The 27,628-nt window shown below is 35.0% G+C and overlaps 1 protein-coding gene across 1 annotated transcript in view; it reads right to left on the reverse strand.

Annotated features, from left to right (window-relative positions):
* Positions 1–27,628, reverse strand: part of LOC150100317 (centaurin-gamma-1A-like) — a 418,649-nt gene that overhangs the window by 15,365 nt on the left and 375,656 nt on the right. The window contains exons 16-17 of the mRNA XM_090402635.1: positions 13,412–13,505; positions 8,942–9,059 (exon numbers count right to left, since the gene is read on the reverse strand). Coding sequence (XP_090258761.1) covers positions 8,942–9,059; positions 13,412–13,505 — 212 coding nt within the window. The remainder of the gene's footprint in view (positions 1–8,941; positions 9,060–13,411; positions 13,506–27,628) is intronic.

Genomic DNA, 27,628 nt, shown 5'->3' on the forward strand with positions numbered 1-27,628 from the left:
AAAAAAACAATATTTAATTTACTATATATACCTATACCTTCTGATTATTATTACTCTTGTCATATGCTTGGGCTCACTGATATTGTTAAGTACATCAGATATGCTTGACAACAGTCATATCTGGCCTGTGATAAAAAAAAAAAAAAAAAAAAAAAAACCTCTCGGCCTCCCTCCTGCTGTTTTTACTCAAGTGTTTCCTCCTGAAAACATACACACCTGTGCATGAACAGATGCATTTGATAGCCATAAAAATAAAAATGTTTAAGAATGAGATTGAATATAAACATATTCATGTTTGCCCTACCTTTGGTTATACAGGGTCATTGTGATGTTCTAAGTTCTAGCGTAGTTTTAAATTTTCATAACTTCTATTCTATAGGTGACAAAATCAATCTGAAAAATGGGTAAGTGAAAGAATTTATTACAGTTTTACATCCATTTATTTTGGGATTGTTAATTCTCAACATGCTACCTCATTACATATACAAAACAAGTTCTACAAATATGTTTTGTAGTTGATTTTCAGTAATACCCTGAATCACATTAGTTATACTAGTCCACAGATCAACTAAAGAGTGAGGTTTTGTTGAATAGACAATAGTCTTAACATGTCCCCCATAAAAAAACAAATCCAATGGGCTCAAAATCTAGTGAACATTAAGCCAAGAGATCGGTTTACCTCTTCCAATCCATCTGTTAGGAAAATTTTCATTCATAACCTACCTAACACTGAGAGCAAAATGACAAGGAACACCATCTTGCTGAAACACTGCATCACTCTATAAGTCCTAAACATGTTAGTTCAGGAATAAAGTAATTCCGCAGCATTTTCCAGTAACTTTTTTTATATATTGAAACCTGTGGGGTATCCATAAATATAGAATAACAATTGTATACATAGAGGGATTCCAATTTAAGTGTGCGCATTACTGTTTTTTTGAATTCAATTCCTATTGTTGTTTGTTAGTTGTACTAATGATGTCTTATGATACATAAGACGAAATCTTTACATAATAAAAAAAGTTATTTATTGTGGCATGTGTGTTATTCTATAGTTCCAAGTAACTTTGGCTATTAACATTTCATCCTTAAAATATAATGGTATAATTATGTTTTTTTTTCTAATGCCCATTAGACATTGACCTTGGGGAATACTTTTTTTTGTTTAACTACAATAAACTAAATGAATCATTGTTGATTCATAAATGAATCAAATGAATGAATCATCACAAAGATAAATTTCACTAAATTACATTTCTGATGTTTTTATAGATTGCTTTTATCATGTATAGAATGGAAATTATGAAAATTGAAAACTGTGCAAGGACTTTATAATGATAGAAATCATTATAAAGAATGATTTCTTATGGTAGAAAGGTAGCACAATACCACATATTTATATTGTGCTCCATGATAAGTCCCTTGGTGAAAGTAGCCATGCCCTAATTCTCTAGTTCATTTCACAGATGCTTTCTTGCATTATCACTGCAATGTTTTGATGTTATTTTCTTTAAACCATGCATTTAAAGAAAATATCAACATTGTTATGTTGAAAGGTATAATGTTGGTGTAATAAAATTGCTCCAATGTAGGATACACACATCATTGTCAAGAGCACCCATCAACTGATCATATCTTCATAACATGAGCTAATACAATATAAAACACACATTTTTAGACTATCTCAATGACACATAAATCCATGTTGGATCCTACTTCTTCTTAATCTTTACTTTGGATCCGACATGTTAGTCACTACGATGTTCTTAAACAAAATAGAAGGTTGCTAGTTGATTTCTAATTCAAATATAAAGAAAATTTATATTTAAAGACTGCGCCACTTTATATCTGAATTCGTTCAAGAATTGAAGATAAACCAACTCTCAACTACCCTTCCTCTATATCTTGTTATTATATATACTGGCCGAGAATATTTTATGAATGGTGCAGTAAAAGAGATTCAGGCAAAATACAACTTTTGATTAACAAAAACAAACATTTAATTTTAGAATCATAAATTTTACACTTAAATTCAAATCAGTAATTAAGATATTACAAACGCTTTAGCTCTTCTGATAATACAGTCATACAAACTCAGGCATTGGTCAGTTATCTGAAATACAGTCTTCACACAGTTCCTTAAGTTCCAAATACAACAAAAATTGCAGTAATACCTCTTCACAAACAAACACTTTTAAATTTACACTTTAGCTAACTTCCTCAATAGTTACTGTTAGTATAAGGAAATTCTTGGATGAAACTCACACACTTCTCTATATAGGAATATTAATGGTTGGAATAATCTTACCGATAATCTTCTTTCATCTTCTTATACGTAAACACTTTTTATAACTGTAAACACTTTAAACATTAAACGGCACTCATTAAAATAATTCTTCTAAGCAATAACTGAATTAATCGTCGGTCACTATACACAAAAAAAAAAAAAACCTTTCTTGCATGAAATACTACTGAACACTCATGAAATAAGGCAGCACACAATAATTCTTAACTTGAGGTTTTATATGCACAGTTGTTCACTCTTCCGGCATTTAATTAATTCTTTAGACACTACAATTCCAAACAAGCTATCGGTAAACTTCAATTTTACGGCCTCTACTACTCTAGTAACTCCGTGCTTTGTTTCAAGTTTGTCTTCCGTAGCTATAATTGTTATTCTACAACTTATTAGCTAACTGCATCTCGACTAGTAGACTTTATTTAGCTGCTTGAGTGACTTGCCGACTTGCTATTATCTCACTGTGATTGCCGAATGCTCAGATTCCAACCTAAATGCCAATCTCTCTCTAATAAATCTCTAATGCTCTCTCTTTTCCAGCGTTCCTCGCTTTTTATATCCGTTCTTCCCACCTAAATTGCTCGTGTGATTTCTTTCTAAAACTCTTTTCAATAAACCTTCTCCTCATGTGGTGTTCCAAAACGTGCTCGCTCACTTACATACGTTTTCATGACAACAAAACAAATATAATAAAATTGAGCTATTACATAATGTTAAACTTTACAAACAGGAATAAATAGAGAATATTTACATTTCAAATAATGTGCAGTTAAATTATTAAATACAAACTCTTATATTAATATAGCAATAAATAAAATAAACTTAATAATATTTAAATAGTCTTCTCATTATTAATACATATATCTTTGATTAAATAATTAGATATTAGACAAAATTAAAGTAGTTATATGAATATTAAATTGTAAAATAAGTTGTTTACATTAAATAATATTTACAAGTCTAGCCTTTGTGATGGAAGATCATGTTGGATTCTGAACCATATAATAATTACTCTAATCTCTATATAATCAGAATCCAACATCCAAAAATATGCTTTGTAATTGTAATAAATTCACAGATGAAGTTTAGAGGAAGAAGATGGACTGAGCATTTTTGCAACAGCACTCTTCTCAGAACAAGTCAAAATTCTCAAGGATAGGAGGGTTATGCCATTGCAAGCAATATGAGATAATCGAAACAAACATACAGAAAAGGTCCCAACATCACTCTTTTTCTCTCCATTTCAAACAAATGGTCCACCTATTGTGGAATGAGAACTGCTGCTGGGATGACACTCTACTCTGTGAATACCCAATACATTTTTTTTATGACAATACAACCATTTTGTTTGTAACTGAGCATCACAAAGACAATTTTTTTTTTGTTTGTTTGTCATTGCTGAAATTACAAATCTGATATTCCATTGTTTGTTGAGCACTCCAAGCCTCTCTCTCTCTCTCACACACACACACACACACACACACACACACACACACACACACACACACACACACACACACACAGTTGTGGTGGATGATAGCACAGCCATAAGGATACCATGTCTGGATGTCATGGTACCAAATCCACAAGAACATTCTCTATTGCTGGAAGCAATGTTATTAATTTAAATAGCTGTGAGCTGGGAAAACTTGAACATTATACCATAATGAATATTATATTCATTATGCAAAACAACAATAAAAGAGTGTCCTTGGCATAGTGAGGAGAGCAGGTAGAAGACATTCAAACAGACAGCAGTTAACAATAATTAAGTATTATTATTAATAATAAAGTCATTCTACTGACTGCTCTAGATGTGTCAATTCAGACAGCATAATCACACTGCTAGGTATGGTAGTCAGCAGTGCGATTGTGCTAGCTGAATCAGAATTTCTAGAGCAATCAGACTGTAGCATACCTTGAGAATATTGCAACTTCGTGTTTTACTCCTTAATCAATGAACTGTGAATAATAAATAAAAATAAAGCTCTTACATTTTTCCATATTTACTTTAAGAATATGCAGTCTAAACTCTGGCATCACTGAGTTTAAGTTAGTCATCTAAACTCCAAGTACAGCCTCAATGAACTTCGCTATTTGCACTTATGCTTACCATTTATCTAATTTTTATGACTACATACAATGAATATTTCTGCTAATTTTACAGTATTAATGCATTACTTTAAAACTTCATATGCATGTTGGGGATCCTGAATTGTATTTTATAGAAAAATATAAAAAAAATTTTCAAGTCTTCAAACCTCAAAGTTTTTTTTATGAGCAAGTTACAACAGTATATGCTGTTAAATTGTGAATGAAGATATTTTATGTTTTAATACTTCATTCACATTTAACACAATCCACCATGTCATAAGCAAGACTTGTAAATATTACTTGTTGTTAGTCTCTTGCTTGTAATATATTATTCATATAAATGCTTTGAGTTTTGTTTGTTATAAATTAATTATTTAATCTTAGAATATGTAATAATAATGAAAAGACTATATAAATATGTCATTCATTTTATTTAGTTTATTCTGTAAAATTTATTATAAGAAACTGTGTCTATGTAAATTTAAATGTATATTATATGAATTGTGATATATCTTTTTATTTCTGTATGTAAGAGTGATTTTATGTAATTCTTCTGATTGGATTTGATTGGCTGCTGAAGGAGAAACGGAGTTTATTTTAGTTAGCTCGTGCTGAGAACGTGAGCTACTGTGTATAAACAGAGAAGTCAGTGAATATAAGCTGAACTGGTTAGAACCGGATTTTGCCAGGAAGAAGGAACGTAGTTGATTGGAAAACGAAAGTAAGTAAGGGAGAAGCTTTAGAGACAGCATAGAGACTGGTTGTGTGCAACAAAAACGGGAGTTGATATATGCCATAAATCAACTATGAAAGGACCGGGAATTAATAGGCATCGTGAATTACTTCTATTGGAGTTCTGATACTACAATATTTTTCGAATGGTTAGTGGAAGAATAGTGCAGAACCGAAGTTAATACATAGAAGAAAATAAGGAATTAGCAGATAACTAAAACCAAGTGCATCAAGACTTGTGTATTTCTGTCTATAATTCAGTTATTATAATGGAAGATTTCTTTAGAATTGCCATAAAGAAAAAGTCAACAAGAATTTCAAATGTGCCTTTGCGAATTCTATGTGTAGAAACAGTAACCCGGTAAGAGTTGTCCTTTCTGTAACCTGTGAAGCTATAACTGTTAACTCCGTCAGATATATTTTGGCATTAGCTGTGATGTTATGTCGATTAATGGTTGGATGTTAGATGTACTAAAGTACTTTCCCCTCGAAATAATGTCTCGTGTTGTTCTATTACATGTTAGCAGACTGAGAAAGATTATAGTGTAGCCTTTCATAAGATTAATTATTGTAACATTTGGAAGGTCGATCTTTTAAGAACTATTTCCAACTTGATTGACTGAACATAAAGAACTGATAAACGAATGTTTGATAATTTATGGATTGTAATTATTCTGAATACTTTAAACTGAGCTAATATATTTATGATATGATTCATCCAATTGGATAGAGAGAAATATGTCAGAGAAATACTAATGCTTTGTGAATTAACAAGTGTTAACATTAGTCATGATCCTCAAACCTAATTGAAAAGTTATTAATGTCTGAAAATGTGAATTCTTATAATTTTTCAATTGAATAACTTTTGCAGATAGTTATGCTTGAATGTACTATTCCACATTAAATGTTTTCTTTTGTTGAGTTAAACTTGATGTTTGCCTGATTTTCTTTCATTGCACTGCTCATAAAATTAATCGGATCTTTGCGTAAGCCTTAAAAGCTATTAATAACATTGGCCTGAAAACAAAGTGGTAAAATAAGTATAGTTGATGATTGATTCCTCTATATTGTTTAGACTAATCTGAATATAGGGTGGCGCAGTATAATATAAATTTCTTTATATTCAGATGAGCATCAATCAACAACTAACCAAGTATAGCGGAAATTAAAACGGTAAAGATAAGAATAAATAACCAACATAAATGGAACAGTTAGCTAGGTAGGACGACACAACAATGCCACACATGTACTGTAAGATTACAAGTGGCATTTCACACAAAGGAATTTCAATGTCCTATGCTAGTGAATGACCACTTTCCAGGGAGACTTTAATATTTATGACTCCTTAAATGATTCCTTTTTTTTGGAGAACTTATCAACTAAGCACATGCTTCTGCATTTTTTTTTTTATGTGGCTCTCATTCACAAAAAGGTTTACAACATTTTTGTGAATGAGAACTAAATTCACTAAATTTTGTGAATTTAGTGGAAATAATGAATTCCATGAGGTCTACAAAGACCAGGCAAGGAGGGTGACTTGGTTGGTGAGGGTAGTTAAAGAGAGGTATGAACAGCAGTTAGCTAATGAAGCCAAAAACAATCATAAGGAGTTCTTTCAATATGTAGCCAGCAAAAAAAAGAATGATTATGGAAGGATGACATTGATAGGAGAAAATGGTATAAAGACAGCTGGTACAGAATGTGTGGTGGAGATACTTAATGAGCAATTCATAAAGGTCTTTCAATCTTGTGAATGTGACTTCATAGAGAGATTCAGAGCAGTAGATGAAGGGGAGGAGAGACTGACTGTAAGTGAGCAAGAGGTGTATGGGGAGTTGAGTAAACTAGATGTTAATAAGGCTGTGTGACTTGATAATATATCACCATGTATTCTGAAGGAATGTGCCAGGGAGTTGACACCTGTCTTGACATATTTTTTGAATACGAGTCTTGCACTTGGTCAAGTCCCTAAGGAGTGGAAGGAAGGCAAGATTGTGTCACTTCATAAAGGAGGTGATCGAACTCAACCATCAAACTATTGGCCTATCTGTGTGTCAGGTGTTGTGGTTAAGTTGTTGGAGAAGCTTGTGAGAACTAGGATCCAGAGTTGGGTTGACAACAATGGTATTATCTTTGATGGACAGCATGGATTTGCTAAAGAGAGGTCATGTTTTAGTAATCTACTTAATTAATACAATAAAGTGACTGCTTCCTTGGACAGAGGAGAAGGATAAACAATATACTTAGATTTTGCAAAGGCTTTTGATAGAGTACCTCATGATAAATTGATAGTCAAACTAGAGCAGATGTGGTTGGATATTAGAGTAGTGCATTGGATGGGAGATTGGCTATCTGATAGGTATCAACCAGTTGTGTATGGGGGAGTGATATCCAGGAAAAGGAAAGTGACTAGTGGAGTTCCTCAAGGGTCTATTTTGGGGCCATTACTGTTTAACTTGTATATTAACGATATAGGTGAAGATTTAGATGGAGATATTCAGTTGTTTGCAGATGATGCAAAGCTGGGACGAACCATGAAGATGTTGTGGCCTTGCAAGAAGTGAATAAATTGAGTGATTGGGCACATGAGTTCAATGTTGCAAAATGTAAGGTTTTAAAATTTGGAAAACAAAGATGGGATGCAGAATTTATGCTTGGTGAGGATATATTGTTGGAGGTGGAAGAAATAGGAGATCTGGGGGGTGATAGTGGATAAGGATCTAAAATTTAGGGGACACATAGCCAAAATTGTGAAGACAACACAAAGACCCTTTCCAACATCTCTTCATCCTTCTGAAAACCACCTGGTTTTCAGAAGGATGAAGAGATGTTGGAAAGGGTCCAAAGGCGATTGACTAAGGTAGTTTCTAATCTCTGGAATGTCGAGTATGAGGAAAGATTCAGAAGATGTAATTTGCAGAGTCTGGTGGACCAGAGAAAGAGGGGAGATATGATAGAGACCTACAAGTTGGTAAGGGGTTGTTATAGGATCAATGCTGGAGAAGTTCTACAGAAAATAGTGGGAGAATTGAGGTAGAACAAGAAGTCATCCCTGGAAACTGTATTAAGAAGGTGTGAGAGGCAGGTTTTTTTTCGTGCAGAGTTGTAAATGATTGGAATGCCTTGCCTGAGAGTGTGGTGTCTGCAAGGAGTTTGAATGTGTTCAAGGCATGGTATGATGAGCTATGTGTGTGTGATAAAAGGACCTCCCAGATGAGTCTTTGACTCCATGAGGTTTTGGGGTGGTAATAAACCTATGGTACATTAGTACCATGGGTAGGATAAGGATTTTTTTTCTTTTTTCTATTTTTTGGTAATTTTATTTTATTGTATTTTTTTTACATGGTCCAGAAATCCTGCTCTACAGACCGAACATGGAACTTTTTCAAGCCGCTTCAGGCTTCCAAGTAAGTAGGACAATAGTTTTACACCAGCAGATGAAATTCATCTCCCACCTAAAGACAATCACAAAGCTCTATGTCTGCAACCTTTTGTTAGAGAGGGGATATGCTAACTACTTGGCCAACAAGGCCAGCAACAATGGTCTAAGTCAAACTATGTATGTATTTTCTTATCAGGGAATGAAGAATTCAAAGAAATTTAGCAACTGAGTAATACATCGCTACACCATCTCAGCAATATTTCAGTGATAGAATGTTCAACATTATACGGATAGGGAAAGCACACAATTTTATTGTTATTATTTCCTCTTATTTGATGAAAACATTTACATGCACTTAGCTCTTAATAAACATACTGAATATGTAAGCCAGCTTTAACTACAGTAATATTATGAATTATGTATGAATGCTATACCTCCATTCATCTAGATCTAGAGATCTGACTCGAGATATATGGGAACCAAGGTTGCGATGTATCCCTGAGCATTCTATGCACATAAGAGCACCTATGTTTAAACTGGCCCAATCTGGATCTATAAAAAAAATTAAGATTTATCATTAATACTGACAACCAGTCATTTTGTCACTTTACACATACATATGCGTACCAAATCAACCAATAAACAAGCAGAAAAAAATCAAATGAATAATTATCACATATACACATAGTATTCATTTTTTTATTGCAGAACCTTACTATGTGATGAAACCATATTAACTATGAATCACTCAAACTGACAATATGTGTGTACAGAAACTATGTGTACACACATTTGTCTATTCCATCAAATATCTGAAAGGTCATAAATGAAACCAAAAATTTTAAAGTAAAAGAATAATAGTTATTACATAAACAAGTAAAATTGCACGAAATACTTATTACTGTTATCCAGTAATGAATCGCCTGAAATCTGTTTGCCTTATGTTTCATATAATATCCATTAATTTTGTTTTAAATCGCAGTCTTCTTCTTCAACCTTTTGGTTCTGTCCACTTCTAGACAAAGATCTCCCCCATGGTTTTCCAGACCACTCGGTTTTCTGCCTCTCCCATTCATCTCGCTCCTGCAATTTGTTCCAGTTCATCCCTCCATATTATAACTGTATCTCAGTTATAATATTTATAATAACAGTTATATAGTGTGTCAAAATAAATATTTGGACAATACCATGTTTCAGAGGAATCTATCCTATCCCCTCAGTAATACAGCTGGTGAGGGTAGCTAAATGTTACCATAGTAGGGAGATGATTATAAGCAAGGTGATTTCCGTTGCCTTCCTTGCCATAGTATATTTTATGACTTTTTCAGTATTTTTTTATGACTGTATATTTTATGATAGGATCGGTTTGCCTGTTTTGAGGGATGAAAAACCCTTTACCTCCATATGAGACTGGTTAACTCATCTTTAGTTGAAAGAGACCATATAAAGGTTCCTCACGTCACTGATGGGAATCAAACCCAGGTCTTTCCGACCAAAGGGCTTCGTCTACGCTGACTGAGTTAAGAGGTTCTCAGAGGAATCTAATTCCAGGTATATCTCAGTATCCTGGGCCCTAATCACGCTTTTTTTTTACCCTTCTAGACACTCTCCACTAATTCATGGACCACTGTAAAATGCATGCGACAGTATGGGGGAGGGGGGGTCCCATTCCATAAAACTGCCACAGTGTAGGAAGAATTGTTAACCACGTGTTCATTCCTTCCAGGCATTACAACCGAAAGTATGAGTTCATACCAGCTCAAAGGCATTGGACTTATGTCAAACTTTATGACGCATTTAGGCATTAAGGCAGTTGCCCTTCAGGCAACTTCCACATCTGCACATTCCCCACCTGACTGGAAGAAAATGCAATGAGTTCCAATGCCTATGGGTCAATCAGAGTGCTCAAACTATAGCAGTGTAACCTGTACTAATGATTACAATGGTTGATGCCACTCTTCTTCTATAGAAAGCGAATGCAGTAAGCTGCACAGTCTGACTTTCTATTTGTAGTATCCTGTTACCCCCCCCCCCCCAACGGGCCAAGACATCTATAGATGTCCAGCTAAATCTGGATACAATTCTGTAACACCAATAGAATAACATGGATAAGAAGTGCAATTTAGTTTCACCATTTCATCCACCTCAGCCAGTAGGGAGGTTAACTTATCTTGAACTTCTGTTAAACTCATGGCTGATCATTTTCATATTGGATTGGAACACAGAGATTCCATGTATCCTTTAGTCCAGAGTTTCCGAAATTGTGTTTTGCAGAAAGTGAATAAGTGTTCTGTGATGTCAGTGACCAATCTGTGTATTTTTAAACATGGAAGTAATTCGGGAAAGGGAATACCGCTGTTTATGACTGGTCATAAAAATTGCCTGTAAGCCAATTACAACAATGGGCGGCGTATCCTCTGTTCTCAAAACTGAACGAAATAACATCTGTGTTGCAAATGTTAGTGACCAATCAGCAAGGAAGTATAAAGAAAATCTTTCCATTGAAATTGAAGATCAAGATAGTCTGTATCCAGTTCTCAAATCTTGTAATACTAAATACTTTCTTCGCAAGTTTGTATTGTAGGGTGAAAGTGCTTGTTTCGAAACCATAGTGCCGTGATTTTTTAAAAGTAATAGGCTTACAGATTTAAATTTTAATATGAATAAGAGACAAGGGACTTTGTTTAATTTTGGTGTTAAGAAATCTCTTATTGAAGGTATTTGTGATACAACAGATAGTGATTCATCCACCTCCAGTCTACAAAGCGATTTCCAGGATGTACAAAAGGAGGGGAAAACTACCAGCACACAGGGAAAAAGTCTGCATTCACTCGTAAGTACTTATAATAATATTATACATTTTTGGTGATCAGAATGGGATATGTCAATAAAAATCAGCACAAATTAATTTAATGATGTTGGCCTGAAGAAACTACAATATGCTACAAGATTTCATTAGTCCAGTGATTGATAACTGATTTAAATGTAATTTTATATTTGTGAACATGTCACACAGTATACATAAGTGTACTAATACTCTTTATGATTATGCCATAATTAATTATTAATGCATTACAAAATAACCAAGTTGTTCCGTGAAAATTTCAGGATTTGTGAAGTGTTCCGTCGTAGGAAAAATCTGGGAATCGCTGCTTTAGTCCCTTTGTGTTAGCTTCATGTATTTCTTTGCTGAGATGTATGCTCCCATTTCTATTGGCTAATAATGTTGTCCACTTTGGTTTTATGTGATGCCAATATCTTTTACTGATGTCAGGCTACTAATATGATATATTCTATGACAAAACTTTTTTTGAAGTCTAGGTTTTTCTCTATGTGCCATCGACAGTATACAGAAGTATAGCTGCTTCTAGGAATATATCTGTTTGCCTTATATTGCAGTATAAGCCACATGTGACGACAAAATATACATATTTAATATTTTATTCTAAAATGGCTGGAGTTTGTCTCAATATTTATTTCAACATTGTATTTGTCAACTGCACCAAGAATAATGACAACATAATTATAATCATGTTCTTATGATATATAATTTCACCAATCAGCATATCTGATTATGAAATATGCTATTCAAACAGAAGATATTCTATGAACTTTCCAATACTCATTCACTCCAAGTATAATTCTCATATCATATCATATGCGCTAATAAAAGGAGAATATAATGGATGCTTGGGTCATGTTCTTTTAAGTAGTGCAAGCTAAGGCGACTCTAATGCTGAGGATTGTATTCTTGTAAGCTCTCTGGTCAATTTTATGAGAAACTTTCATAGTTTCTAAACATTCAGATTTAAAATAATCTCGGATCTTTAATATTCACTATTTCTATGTAAAATTTTCATGAAATGAAGCCATATGATTCTTTCTTTATTAATTACTTTATGCATAAACAGGGGGTCAGTTATGAAAAAGACATTTCTCTGACATTGGATTTCTTTAGTAAGCAATGAATGAGAGTTTTTACTCTCTTAAGGTTTCTGCCTGAGGAGAGCTCTTGAGAGTAGTATTTTTCAGGGTGGCCTCTATCAGGGCCGCTTTGGTAAATGCTTTTCCCTGAGATATGAGCGGTTCTGCTCGGTGGTAGGGTGAGCCTGTCACTGAGTAGAACAACTGCTGAGTAATGAATTAAATGATCCATTGGGTTACTCGTTGAGTTTAAGACCCATTACTTATACAGTGGTCTCTGAAGAGAACCAACCAGTTTGAAACAGCTGTCAGGCCAGTGAAACCTTATCAAATGCACTAATAAAAGGTGAACATATGGATGCTTGGGCAGTGGTCTTGTTCTTTTAAGTAGTGCAAGCAATGGCAATTCCAAAGCTGTGTACTGCATTCTTGTAAGCTTTCTGGTCAATTTTACAAAACTTCCATAGTTTCTACAAACATTCGGCTTTGAAATAATGTTGGATCTTTAACACCCACTATTTCTATGCAATTTATATTGCTAAAATAAAGCTGTATGGCTCTTTCTTTATTAATTAAATAATTCTCATAGTTTGATGGAATACAAAATGACTGTAATTGTAATATGTGAAATGTATCAATTTGCTGATAGAAGGAATGAAAAATAGCAATTGTTATAAGAAACTAGTATATTACTGCATCTTCTCAGTAAAGGGAAAATATCAAATACCTTTCTCATATTGAATACTGCATAAAATTTTATAATCAACTCACTTGAATGAAAAGAGTACTCTTGAAATATTGGCAAAATTTTTAAACATATCCTAGTTTTTATCGGTATTAACCTGCAGTTTTCCCAATAGCATAAGCAAATAATATTTCACAGATACATGATACTTATGGTGCAGAAAATGCATTTATAATCTTATGACTTTATTTATATATTTGAATATATTAGATATAAGATATATAAAACAGCTTACTTGGTGCATCACAGTCAATACAGTATTTGTTGCCTGGAATGGTAGTTTTTATGGCTTGAATAGAAGCTGTATCCACAACACTATTCATCCTTGACTGAAAAATGAAAATCAGTATTAATTCCACTATAGCTTTTATGTATAAATATTTCAGTGCAAATTATTAAAAAATATATTAATAGCTCTATTAGAGTATTAATCAGTTAGAGAAGTTTGTACAGTTCAGCTTGCCAAGGGCCAATGGATGTCAGAAATGAAAGATTTGCAGAAATTTGTGGAAAGAGATGATGAAAAACAGAAGCCACATAACATGCAGGGTGAAGTAGGTCTAGTAATGGAGGGGAAAATATGATAATAGATCATTAGAAACTGCCACTTAGTATTCAGTGGAAGAATATTAACTGTTCAAAATGGCAGGAAGATATTGAATAAGGGAAAAATTAGCCAAAACACTCAACTTTGAATAAAAGACAGTGTTCAAACTAATTTTAACTGGACATTAAAGTTGAGTTAGGAATAAAACAGTTGATAGAAAAGAGAAACAGAAATTAGAGGTTCTGCAAAAAATTAGAAGAGTGAACAATGAATAATATTGGAGCAGAATTAATCTAAGTAGCACGATCACTTAAAGAGAATGAAAGAGGAAAGATTAGAAAAACAGTTTTTTGATGCTAGGATGGCAGGAAAAGATCCAAAGGAAGATTTAGGTCATGGGTGGGGAGCCCTTGGCATGTGTGCCATACATGGCATGCCTACAACTTTTTTCTGGCATACAACCCAGGGCTCATTCTAAAAAATAATTAAATACATATCCAACATCTTCGCTGAGTTGTATATTTTAACTTAATATAATACAATTTTATTAAGTAGAGTGATACCAAATAAAAATGCTATAAAGAAATAAACACTATCAACTGTTTTAATAATAATAAAATGAAACAAACATCCTATTTCCAAGCCATATATCTCCACAATATACTGATATACAAGTTTTGTCCTGTTCAGTTGTTGAATCATTTGCCATCATTTTATTTATTTTTTTCATGTTTCGTAAAGAAATGTGGGCTTAAAGACTGTTTTGGTATGATAGAAACCATCATTCATCAAATTCCTGCCATGTACCCTCAAGGGGTGTACAGGATATGATAGTACTACACAAAAAATTTGCATCATTACTAACTTCCTGTCTACAATTTTCCTCCAAATCAGTCTGTTACTTATCAAGACTCCAACGTTAACAGATCTTATATTTTTATTGTCTAAGGCACTTTATACTGTATAAATCCACCTATAATCTTGGTCTTCCTCTGGGTCGTTTTCCTGCACAACCTGGCAGAGAACACTTGTTTTGCTAATCTTTCCTTGCCCATTCTGTTTAAGTGACCATACCACCTGAGATTAGCTCTGCTAACACATTCCTGGATGGTGAAAATGTCAAGTTGTTTCCTAATATCCTTGTTTTTAATATGATATTGCCATTGTTGCCATCTGTTCACGCCTGTAATTTTTCTCAGGACTCTCATATCTGTGGGTCTCTAGTCTTTGGTCAAGTGTTTTACTTCTGACCCAGCTCTCAGATCCATAAGTAGTTTCTCCGTTTTGTTTTTTGTTCTGTTAGTTGGGTTGTAGTTAACTAGTTTGTATGTGTTATTGTCAGAGACCCAACTAACAGAACAAAAGACAAAACGGAGAAACTACTTAAATCAATTACCACATGGCCCGAAGATACAATAAAAAAACTGTTCCCTCATTACGCGTGCTCCCCTAGAATTTACGGGCTACCAAAAATTCATAAAGAAAACACCCCGCTAAGACCTATCGTTGAAGGAATTGATAGCCCGACGTATCACTTAGCCAAAAAATTAGCGGCAACACTCAAGGAGTTGGTAGGTCATTCCCCCCTCCTATATCAAAAACACACAACACTTCATAAACATCATCAAAGACATTACATTAGAAAAAGATGATTTATTAGTCAGTTTTGGCATCTCTGCCCTCTTTACGAATGTCCCAATCAATGACACAAAACAAATTCCCTCCAGATATCACGGCGCTTTTTGCGCATGTATTACGGTCGGGTTATTTTGTATGGCAAAACGCCTTCTACTTACAAAAAGAAGGCACAGTCATGGGCTCGCCATTATCCCCCCCATTGCTAACTTTTACATGGAACATTTTGAGCAACTTGCCCTAGATTCCACCCCTCTAAAACCCAAAGCCTGGCTTAGATACGTTGAAGATGTTTTCGCGATCTGGTATCATGGCCACCAGACATTTAGACACATTCCTTAGCCACCTAAACAAACAACACAAACACATACAGTTCACAATTGAAATTGAAAAACACAACACACTTCCGTTTCTAGATACACTTGTCACGCGTCTTCCCTCAGGCAATCTTTCCTTCACTGTTTACCGAAAACCGACACATACGGGACAATACATACACATAAACTCGTACCACCACCCAACACAAAAACTAGGTGTCATCAACATGCTAAAAAATAGAGCTCAGACGATTTGTTCCAGTGAACAGGCACTGAAAGACGAGTTTAAAATTATCAGTAATAACCTACAAAAAAACGGATACAGCAAAAATACTATAAACAAAATTCTCTACAAAACCACAATAAAAAACAAAGACAAACCAGACTACAGTAAAACTATAACCATTCCCTACATTAAAGGAATATCAGACAAAATAAACAGAGTACTACAAAAGTACAACCTCAAAGCCACCTTTAAACCTCCTGCAAAATTAAAAAACTTACTCAACTCATCCAAAGACCCACTCCCTCCACTAGCTCACCCTGAAGTATACTGGATTTATTGTACTTGCAACATACCATATATAGGAGAAACAGGACGACCTATTCCTATTAGACAAAAAGAACATAAACGACACATTAAATATAATAATTATCATCATCATTCAGGGCATGATCAGAAGTTGGCCTTTCTGATCATGCCCTGAATACCTTACACAAAATTGACTGGAAAACCACCAGCTGTCTACATCACACTAGAACATGGTATGAACGGAAATTCAAGGAAGCCTGCGAGATTATCAGCAACCACCCCAATCTGAACAACAACGATGGTTTAAAAATCCCAAACATATGGAAGGTATATATTCGACCTTCCTCACCAAGAACAACTATAAACAGGATTGTAGAAAATCCAGTATTGTAAATCAAAAATAGGAATTGTAATACTAAAAATAGGACACCAATTGTTTCTGAAAGAAAACCATCTAAAAGAATGTTTATTCCTGTCATTGTAAAAATAGAATTTAGCTTGATGTAAAAAATAAATAAATAAATAAATAAAAAATTTAAAAAATTTATTTTATTTTTATTTTATTTTATTTATTTATTTATTTTTTTCACCAGAGGTCACGCCAGTAGAATAACATGCGATCAAATCATTGTTTCTCTAGCTTACAGTTAATGATGTAACTCAGCTTGCTCTGTATACTTATGTACGCTCCAGATGATGATCTTGATGTGAAGATCGAAACGTTGGGATAATAAAAAAGTTTTTTAACACGGTTGTAAATACCATAAAAAATTTTTAAAATGAATGCTGATCACCGTGTAACCCTAAAAGAAAGGATTATGAGTATGACTAATCTAAGTTGGTCGAGTCACTTAAACAGAATGGGAGATGAAAGGTGTTAGCCCTTTATTTGACAGTGTTGCTCTCAGGGCAACATGGCTTTACAGTTGTTCTATTCCCATACCATTAAGGGTTTCCATCCAATTGTTGTTATTGTTGCTTACAGGCAACATTCATTTTCATGGATGCACAGTGAGACACTTTTTTGATTCACAATTTTGCCAACAGATGGTACCACTCTGTTCGCTGTGATGAGAAGGAGCGGGAAATGGAAGAGAAGTGTCGCCATTTTTTTGTTTTGCAATCTAGCAAGCGTATCAAAGTTAGAGTTATTCTGTTCGTTTTTTTTTTTTTTTTTTTTTTTTTTTTTTTTTTTTTTTTTTTGCAATGAGAGGGAGATGAGTGGGAAAACTGTTTTCTGCTAAAGTTGCTTCCAATTAACATTGCCATTATAGTTACTGTCTGGGAGATGACTTGCTACTGTAGTTATAAGCACAGAACAAAAGGTATGTTACCTCTTAATGCTGTTTCTTTTTATGGAAAAAGAAAATGTTGAGCAACTGTCTTGCCACCACCAAATCCAAATATTTCAGATGCTGATAATTCAGATTCTGAGCTTGATAGTGATAATGATCCATACTATATACCAACATCAACTTCTTAGAGAGGAGGTTTACTAGTAGTATCTGACGAAAGTAGTGATTCTGATGAATCATATGCTGGGATTGTATAGGAACTTGAGGATAGTCCTATGCCATCTACATCTACCAACAATGAAGGTAGTGACCAAACAAATGGTAGGTCTAGCAGACTAAACAAAACACCCACATTCAGATGGCTAAAGGAAGGCCTTGATTTTATGTGAGGACTTAATACCATTGCAATATTTCAAAAGACTTTTTTTGATTCACGTGTTGTACAGCTTATTGTTGATCAAACAAATCTGTATTCTGTACAACAGAAGTTAACATCAACACAAATGAAATTGAAACATTCTTTGGCAGGTTGCTATACATGGGAGTTGTTACCATGCCTTCATATACTGACTTTTGGGTATATACATCCTATGAGAAAATAGCAAGTCTTATGGGTCTCAAATGTATTCAGAAACTCTGAAGAGATACCTGCATTTTGCTGATAAGATTTCTAATTGTGAAGATCATCTAGCAAAAAGCAGGCCATATTAAGGTACTCGTACATGCAACTTAAGACAGTATATTCAAAACAAACCCATAAATGGGGATTAAAAATTTTTGTATGGGCTGGAGCAACAGGTATTATTTACAACTTTCTCGCTTACAGTGGAAAAGGAATGATTGCAAATGCACACCTATTAGATGAAGAAGGAAAAAAAAATTGGAATTGGGGGACAAATTGTGGTTATATTTTGTCAGACCTTACTTGAATCGCCCACTCCATGGGTGTATTTTGATAACTTTATTTTTTTTTTTCACTTGAATTGATGGCACACTTGAAAAATAAGATATGCAACTTAGGAACTCTGAGGCAAAACCACCTGAAAAACTGTCCTCTCCAGGATGAAAAAACACTTCAAAGAAAGGGTTGCGGAAGCTAGATTACAGATTGGATGAAAATGCAGATATTATAGCTATTAAATGGATCAACAACAAATTGGTATGTCTGGCAAGTACATTTTGTAGAGTTGGAACAATGAAGAGAAGAAATCTGTTGTGAAGTGCTCAAATGTTGTTACCCATTCAGGGAATGACAATCAAGGAAAAGGAGTAGCCATAGTATTCAACACAAAATACGAGGCTAATCTTCTTGAATGGCAGTCAGTCTCAAGTAGAGTAATGAGGGAAAATATAAGAATGGGGAACTGGACAATGAGACTTATTTGTGCCTATGGTCCCACAGAAAGTTCTACTAAGGTAGAAGTGGAGGAATTTTTTGAGGCTTTAGAAAAAGCAACCAACCAACACAATGAAAAAGGAAAAGTTGGTCCTTGTTGAGGATCTAAATAGCAGAGTAGGAAATGATTGTGAGACAAACAAAAATATTTTGGGAAAATTTGGAGAAAAGAGCAAAGCTAATAATAATGGCAAATATTTGTTGGATTTCTGCTCAGGACAGGGACTGGTTATTACTAACACCATGTTCCAACATAAAAATGTGCACATATTCAGATGGAGAGAAGAGGCAAGGAATAAGAAAAGTCTCATTGACTATGTTATTGTTGATAGTGATGTTTTCTTCCTGGTGCAGGACACCAGAGTGTACAGAGGATTTGAAATTGGAAGTGATCACTATTCGTGAGCAGGATAAAATTGAATTTCATATTGAAAAGAATAACATGTAAGAAAGTTTTAAAGCGAATAAAAGTTGACCAGCTCTCAGATGTGAACTGTAGACTAAAATACACAAAGCTTATTGAAGAAAAAATGAAGTTTGAGAACAGGAACCAAACCTTGGAGATTCAGTGGCAAGCCCTGAAGAAAACCCTGATTGATTCAGCTAGAGAGGCATGTGGTGAAGTTGTCTGCAAGGATAGAAAAATTAGAACTCCATGGTGGACACAGGAAGTTAAAGAGGCAGTGAAGGAAAAGAAGAAAGTCTATCAAAAGTTCCTGGCTAATAAGTCAGCTTGTGCTCTTAGAGAATACAGAGACAAATGCAAGAATGTTAAACACTCTGTAAAACTAGCTAAACACAAGTCATGGGAGGACTTTGGCAAGAATATAGAAAATAAATATCAAGAAGGTGGCAAAATATTCTGGAGGTTGTTGAAGAAGCTTAGGAATGGAGGAAAGAGTGCTGTAAAAGGAGTTAGAGATGATAAAGGTGACATGAAAACGTGAGAAAAAGATATCCTTGAAGTATGCAGTAATTACTTTGAAAAACTGCTAAATGAAACAAGCAGTGATGACAGCACAGAGGCTTGAAATGTGGAAAGGCAACAGGAGTAGATGATATTCGACCAGAAATGCTGAAGTATGGTGGTATAAGAGTCTTACAGTGGCTGCACTGCATAGTTCAGAAAGCCTGGACAGAGGGACGAATTCCCAATGATTGGAATAGCGCTCTCATAGTACCCATATATAAAAAGGGAAATAAAACTGAATCTGAGAATTACACAGGTATTTCCCTACTGAGTGTTCCTGGCAGGATCTATGCAAGTATACTTCAGAAACGGTTGAGAAGAATTGTGGAAGAAAAGTTGGGTGAAGAACAAGATGGATTCCAGCCAAACAGAGGCTGTCAGGATCAGATCTTTACTTTACGACAAATAGTCGAGAAAGCATGGGAATATAACAAAGATCGGTATTTAAGTTTTGTAGATTTGGAAAAGACATATGACAAGGTGCCAAGAGAGAAGCTATTCAATACGCTGCAGTTATATGGTGTCAATGGGGCATTATATCAAGCAATACTTAGTCTTTATTTGAGTTGTAAGTCAGCAGTTAGAATTGAAGGAAGTACAGGAAGATGGTTTAATGTTAAATCTGGTGTGAGACAAGGATGTACATTATCCCCTCTGTTATTCATTATCTGTATGGATCACATTATGAAGGAAAGTGGTATTAAACATGATATCAAAATTGGAGATGTTAATGTCAGCTCTTTGCTTTATGCAGATGATGTTATACTTCTAAATAAATCCGCTACACGTCTGCAAGATTCTCTGACTAAATTGAATAGCTGTTGTAATAGATATGGTATGAAGGTCAGCAATAAAAAGACAAAGACAATGAAAATAGGCAGAATCATTGAAAATGTCAACTGTGTTGTGAATGGAGAACCTGTGGAACAAGTAAAACATTTCAGCTACTTAGGCACAATTTTTACTGAAGATGGTAAACTAAATATAGAAATAGACAACAGAATCAGCAAAGCTGGTATCGTGGGAAGTCAGTTGAATAAATTCATATGGAATAAGAAAGAAATTAGTCGGAACACTAAATTAGCTGTATACAAGACTGTGTTCAAACCAATTTTAACTTATGGATCTGAGAGCTGGGTCAGAAGTAAAACACTTGACCAAAGACTAGAGACCGCAGATATGAGAGTCCTGAGAAAGATTAGAGGCGTGAACAGATGGCATCAATGGCAATATCATATTAAAAATGAGGATATTAGGAAAGAACTTGACATTGTCAGCATCCAGGAATGCGTTAGCAGAGCTAATCTCAGATGGTATGGTCACTTAAATAGAATGGGAGAGGAAAGATTAGCAAAACAAGTGTTCTCTGCCAGGTTGGCAGCAAAACAACCCAGAGGAAGACCAAGATATAGTTGGATTGATACGGTACAAAGTGCCTTAGACGATAGAAATATAAGATCTGATAATGTTGGGGTCTTGAGAAGTAACAGACTGATTTGGAGGAAAATTGTAGATAGGAAGCTAGTAATGATGTAATTTTTTTCATGTAGTACTATCATTTCCTGTACACTCCTTGAAGGTATATGGCAGAATTTTTATGATGATGATGGTGGAGTTGATTTAGCTGGAATGCTAATTGAACTCTATAGGGCACCATTGAAATCGAAATGCTGGTATCTAAGGGTTTTTGGATATTTCTTTGGCCCCTGCATAGTGGACTCTTGACTACTTTATCGAAGAGAAACAGGACACCAACAGACCCCTACTAAAGCAATTCAGGCTACACACTGCAGATGCACCGATGTATACAAATAAAAGAAAGCCAGGAAGACCATCAGTAGATCAACTAGCACCAAAGAAGAAGGCAGCACTGCCAGTATCCATACAAGATGTATGGTATTGTATGAATCACTGGCCAATTCATAGTGCAAAAGGTCAATTCTGACATTGCAAAAATGGATTTTCAACTTTAAGATGCACAAAATGTAATTTAGTTTCGTCTAACAGAAATTGTTTTGTTGCTTTTAATACAAAGAAATGAAATTATACTGTCAGACACATTCAGCAACTGTCATGTCAAATCTGGACAATGTTGCTTCATTGTATGATTACTAAAAATATAATAAATACATTTTTAAGTCACTTTTCTTACCTACTAGTTCATGTTGTATCTAATTATTAAAAAAAAAAATAATTTTTTTTCCTGCTGTGATTTCCCCATTTGCCAAACAAAGGGTTAGCAAAACAGGAGTTTGATGGGCACTCTTCTCCTTTGTTTTCGACAATTAAGAAATGGGCTGCTGAGCTTCAAAGCTGGTACGGGTGGCCATACCAGCCTTGAAGATGAGGATGGCAGGAAAAAGACCCATGTGATGACCAAGAACTAGGAGATTTATTCAGTGAGAAGTGCCTTAAAAAGAATGATATGCTAGATACAACAACATTGAAGTGTTGACAAGCAAGACTAATTTGGAGGGAAATTATTGATAGTAGATTAATAATAATGCAAATATAATTATGTTGTGCTATCATAGTAGCATGATACCCCTTGAGGGTACATATCAGGAAATTGACGATGCTGATAAATAAAGAGAACTATCGTTGTGGCAGATTTCAACTATGGGAAATAGTCGAATCAATGGAGAAAGAATTTATAGAATTACTTAAAGAATTACCTTTGAGCAGTATGTGATGGAAGGGACCTGCAATACAACAACGCTGGATCTAGTACAGCATCTTAAAATCTGTCTATGAATGAGTTGACTATTATGCCTCCAACTGCTGAGAGTGATCATGCAGCCTTGATCTAGGAGGTCACAATGCATGTGAATCCTGACAACTATTGTTTGGAAAGTGGTGAATGAGTGGAATAGATTGTCAGGGGTAGTTGTGAGTGCCCAACAGTGAATAAGTTTAAGGAAAGGTATGATAAGTATTATGTGAATAATGGTTAGCGTGAATCTCCTGTGATGAGTCTTTTGATTATATAGAGATACCCATATAATAATAAACTCTTCATCCTTTTGAAAACCAGTAGGTCAAATCTGTGTAAGTAATTTGACCAAAGCCTTATAAGAATGGAACATACTCCTACATGTTGGTGTCATCTGCATCATTGCCATAATCTGCTGGGCTTCCCTCACAATTTTAGTGAAATGTTCCTGAAATTTTAGGTCCTTATCCAGCATCATTCAGTCCCCTCCAATCCCTCATCTCCTCCACCTTCTTTAAGATATCCTCAACAATATTAAACTTTACGAAGGTGGTCTGAAAAGTTCTCAACCTCAACCATAGATGGCGACACCTATCAGCAAGATTTTTTTCCCTAGGTTGGTACATCTGTCATAAGCATCCATGTGAAATTGCAAGTCATTCTATCGAGTAGTTTATTTTATACAGCTGTTTGAAGCAAAAGTGCCTGTATCCCTTGAAATGGATAAAAATTGAGTATCGTGCGGTTATAAAATTCTTTGTAAAAGAAGATTTAACGCCAAAAATAATTCATTTGTAGTTCATAAAAGTTTATGGGCACTCTTCTTCTTCGTTTTCGACAATTAATAAATGGGCTGCTGAGCTTCAAGGCTGGTATGGGCGGCCATACTAGCCTTGAAGATGATCTACGCGAAGGACGTTCAATGTGTAACAATGCCAGAAATCATTAATCAAGTGCACAATATGGTACTGGATGACTGGTGAGTCACAGTGCGTGAAATTACTGAGACTATGGACATTTCAGAAGAACGTGTAGGATATGTTTTGCATGAAGAATTGCATATGAAAAAGCTTTGCGCAAGATGGGTGAAAAACACACTTGCATGAAAATCTCTGAACAGTGCTTGAAGCATTTTAACAAGAATAAAACTGATTTTATGCATAGATTAATTACTATGAATGAGACTTGGATTCACCATTGCATGCCAGAATCTAAATAGCAGTCAAAACAGTGGACAGAAGCCAGTTGTTCAGCTCCAAAGAAGACAAAGTCAGTTCCATCAGCAGGAAAGGTCATGGCATCGATGTTTTGAGATGCTAAAGAAATTTTGTTTATTAATTATCTTGAAAATGGTAACACAATAACTGGGAAATATTATTCCAATCTTTTAACCAGACTAGACGAAAAAATTCATGAGAAAAGACCCGGTTTGCAGAAGAAAAGAAAATCATCTTTCATCAGGACAATGCACCTGCCCACAAAAGTGTTTTGGCAATGGGAAACTTAAGGGATCTGCACTATGAATTGTTGGAACATCTACCCTATTCCCCAGATTTGGCTCCCTCTGATTTCTATCTCTTCCCTAAACTAAAACTCTTCCTTGCTGGTCAGTGCTTTTCTTTGAATCAAGAGGTGATTGCAGTTTTTTCATTGTTAGGCGAGAATTTTTCAGACCACCCTCATATATCCACTTATATATCCTCGTATAATGATATACAAGAATATTATTATTATTATCTGAGACCTCCTGGGAGTCAAGAACTCATCGAGGGAGTCCGTAAATTACCCAACCCAGCTATCATACCTTCCTTTAAATTTATTTACACTAGATGCACTCACTACCCATAAGGGCAAATTATTCCACTCACTCGCTGCTCTCTGAAAGAAAAACCTAGCTCTTACCCCTTTCTTGACTTCAAATAAATTTAACTTCCATGGATGCCCCCGTGTTCTCTCCTCACCCTCCATATAACAAAAAATTTCATCAGTTGAAATGCTATAAAAACCATTCAAAAGTTTATAGACCTCTATCATATCACCCCTCTTTCTCCTGTTTATCAGTCTGTAATCCACATACTTGCAATCTGTCCTCATAATCTAAATCCCATAATACAGATATGATCTTTGTAATTCTTCTTTGCACCCTTTCCACAGCTTCTTTATCCCCTTGGAACTAGGAGACCAAATCTGAGCACAATAATCCAGGTGTGGTCCTGACAAAGAGGCAAAATCACTTCCTTATCCTTACATGTCAAGGTTTGCTAAAACATCGCAATTATCCTCTGAGTTGTATTTGCAACTTTTGCTATGTGACCTTTGAACTTTTTATCCACCATTTTGAAATTTTTATCCACCAATACACTACGATTCCTTGCCTCTTCAGTTTCTTGTAGAATAACTCTGCTAATATAATATGCCGCTGGAACTCTAATCAAGCCAAAGTGCATAACTTTACACTTACTAACATTAAACTGACAACCATTTTCATTTGCCCAGATTTCCAGCCTATTCAAATGATTTTGTAATTACTGAATATCAGTAGCATCCCTGATTGCTCTACCTATCTTCGCATCATCAGCAAACAATTGCAAATCTGATGATAGATCCTGCTTAATGTCATTAATGTATAGATTGAACAATAATGGCCCAAGGACTAAACCCTGAGGTACACCACTGGTTACCTTAAATCTGGCAGATTCACACCCACTGTATACCACTTTTTGATATCTGTCTGTCAACCATCCCCTGATCCAAGTCAATAGATTATGTTCCTATCCCATATTCTCCAGTTTACACAACAGCCTATCGTGTGGTATCCTATCAAATGCCTTAGAAAAATCCAACATTATCATAGTGTATCCATTCCCTTTATTGAACTCGGCCGTAACACTGTTATAAAATATGAGCAAATTGCTAAAACATGACCTTCCTTTAGAAAACCCATGCTGTTCCCTGCAGAGTATAGAATGCTTCTTATCTACCCATTTCTGTATGCGAGTTCTTATCAACTTCTCTAAAATCTTCACTACCACGCCAGAGATACTAATAGGTCGGTAGTTAGACATCACTTTTTGCACCACCCTTGTGCAATGGAACTATCATACATTCCTTCCATTCCTGAGCTGAGACTCAAGTTATACAAATGTGTGAAAGGCCTAGCCAATTCAGCTGAACATTCCTTTAACAAATGGGCAGATATTCCATCTGTCCCTATTGACAAATTCTTATCCAGGTTATGCAAGAGCTCTTCAACCTCATTTTAGAAATGATAGCCTCTTATATCATTTCTACTTCCCAGATTTTAAAATTTTACACTTTGCAAGAATGAACTGACAACCCCCACTCATTTGCTTTGTCCATTCACCCAATCAATTCAAGTCCTCTTGCAAAGTTACATTTGTTCTACATCTCATAGTTTTTTCCCCTAACTTAGCATCATCTGCAAAGCTGCATATTACCAGTCAAACCTTTTCAAGTGTCATTAACATACAAATTAAACAGCAATGGCCCAAAACAGACTTCTGACAAACTACTAGTGACCATCCCCATGTGGGATATCTCACCCCCCCCCCCCACAAAACTTCCTGGTATCCATAAGAGAACCAATCTCTAATCCAACACACTAATCTACTATATAACCTCACTGTTCCACTTTAAGTATCAGCTTGTTATGTGGCAGTCTATCAAAATCGTTTGCAAAATCTAAGTTTACCATTGTGTATGCATCCCTTTTGTTCAGTGCATTTGTCACTTAAGTAAACAGATTGCTAAAACGTGATCTTCCTTGGGCAAATCCATCCTGTCTATCAAAGAGAATTCTGCCATTGTCAACCCAATTCTGAATCTTTGACTAGAAGAACCTCTTTAACACTTTAACCCCAAAACTCGAAACAAAGAGATTGGCCTGTGATAATCTCCCTTGTGAAGTGGTGATTTTACCTTCTTTCCACTCCTTTGAAACTTGGTTGAATCTAAGGCTCATGTCAAAACTGTTGTTAACTCCTTGGAACATTCCCTCAAAAAATGTGGTGACATATCAAGTCCTACTACCTTATTAACATCAAGTTTATTCTATTTCTCATATACCTCCTGCTCACCATGCTTATTATCTGAAATGAATCGAAAAGGTTTCATATTTAGTCTGTAGGGGAGTTTCCAGTTTAGATAAAATAAAATTAACATTTTAAAAAACATCAAAAAATAAATTAATTAATTAAAAACCTTGATCTATGTACAGTACTAATGTACCATAGGTTTATAACACCTTTTATGTATGGGAGTCATCTGAAGAGGGGAAAAAATACACATAAACACACATTGAAAATCTATATTTGTATTGTGCATTTTTTTTTTTTTTTAACTGCTATTCTGCTCACCTCTTAACCTTGCATCTCATATACTAATCACTGAAATTCTGGTGATCATAAAATTTATGTTCAAGTTTCTTTACTGGTGTAACTCTTTTTATGGTTTTTCAGTTTTGCTTGTTGAGATGCTATAATGGTATGACTGATGAATATCAGAGAATGAAACTGATCACGATAGTAGATGTTAAATAAAAAGAATGCTACAAGCAATATGCTTCAAGTGCCTCCGTAGCGCAATTGGAAGAACAATGGTACGTTGCATCCTTCGATTAGAAAAAGGCCTGTTGGATTCTCGTCATGACGGAAGGAATCTTTATATGGACTTTTTCAATTGAAGGTGAGTTAGCCGATCTCATACGGAGGTAGCAGGGTTTTTTTCTACCAGAAACTCGGGTTTTTCATCCCGCATACAGACAAATCGGCCCTTCAGAACACAATGCAATTTACAGACAAAAAAATACTAGCTGGGGTGTGGTGGTGGTTATGGGCAGTAGATGGTGTTTGGTAGTGGAGGTTCTGTGTAGTAGTGGAGATGAAGAGTTGTACGGTGGGTGTCCTCCTGCGATGAGTCTTTGGACTCCTTGGAGGTGTCACGAATAATAATAATAATAATAATAAAAATATATTAATGCAGATAAAAAAAATACTGCAAACTAAGCAATGTAAGATATTGGATAGAG

Source organism: Typopeltis vanoorti, chromosome 13, assembly GCF_054136105.1.
Source record: "Typopeltis vanoorti isolate ZY-2024b chromosome 13, IOZ_Tvanoo_1.0, whole genome shotgun sequence".
NCBI lineage: Eukaryota > Metazoa > Arthropoda > Arachnida > Uropygi > Thelyphonidae > Typopeltis > Typopeltis vanoorti.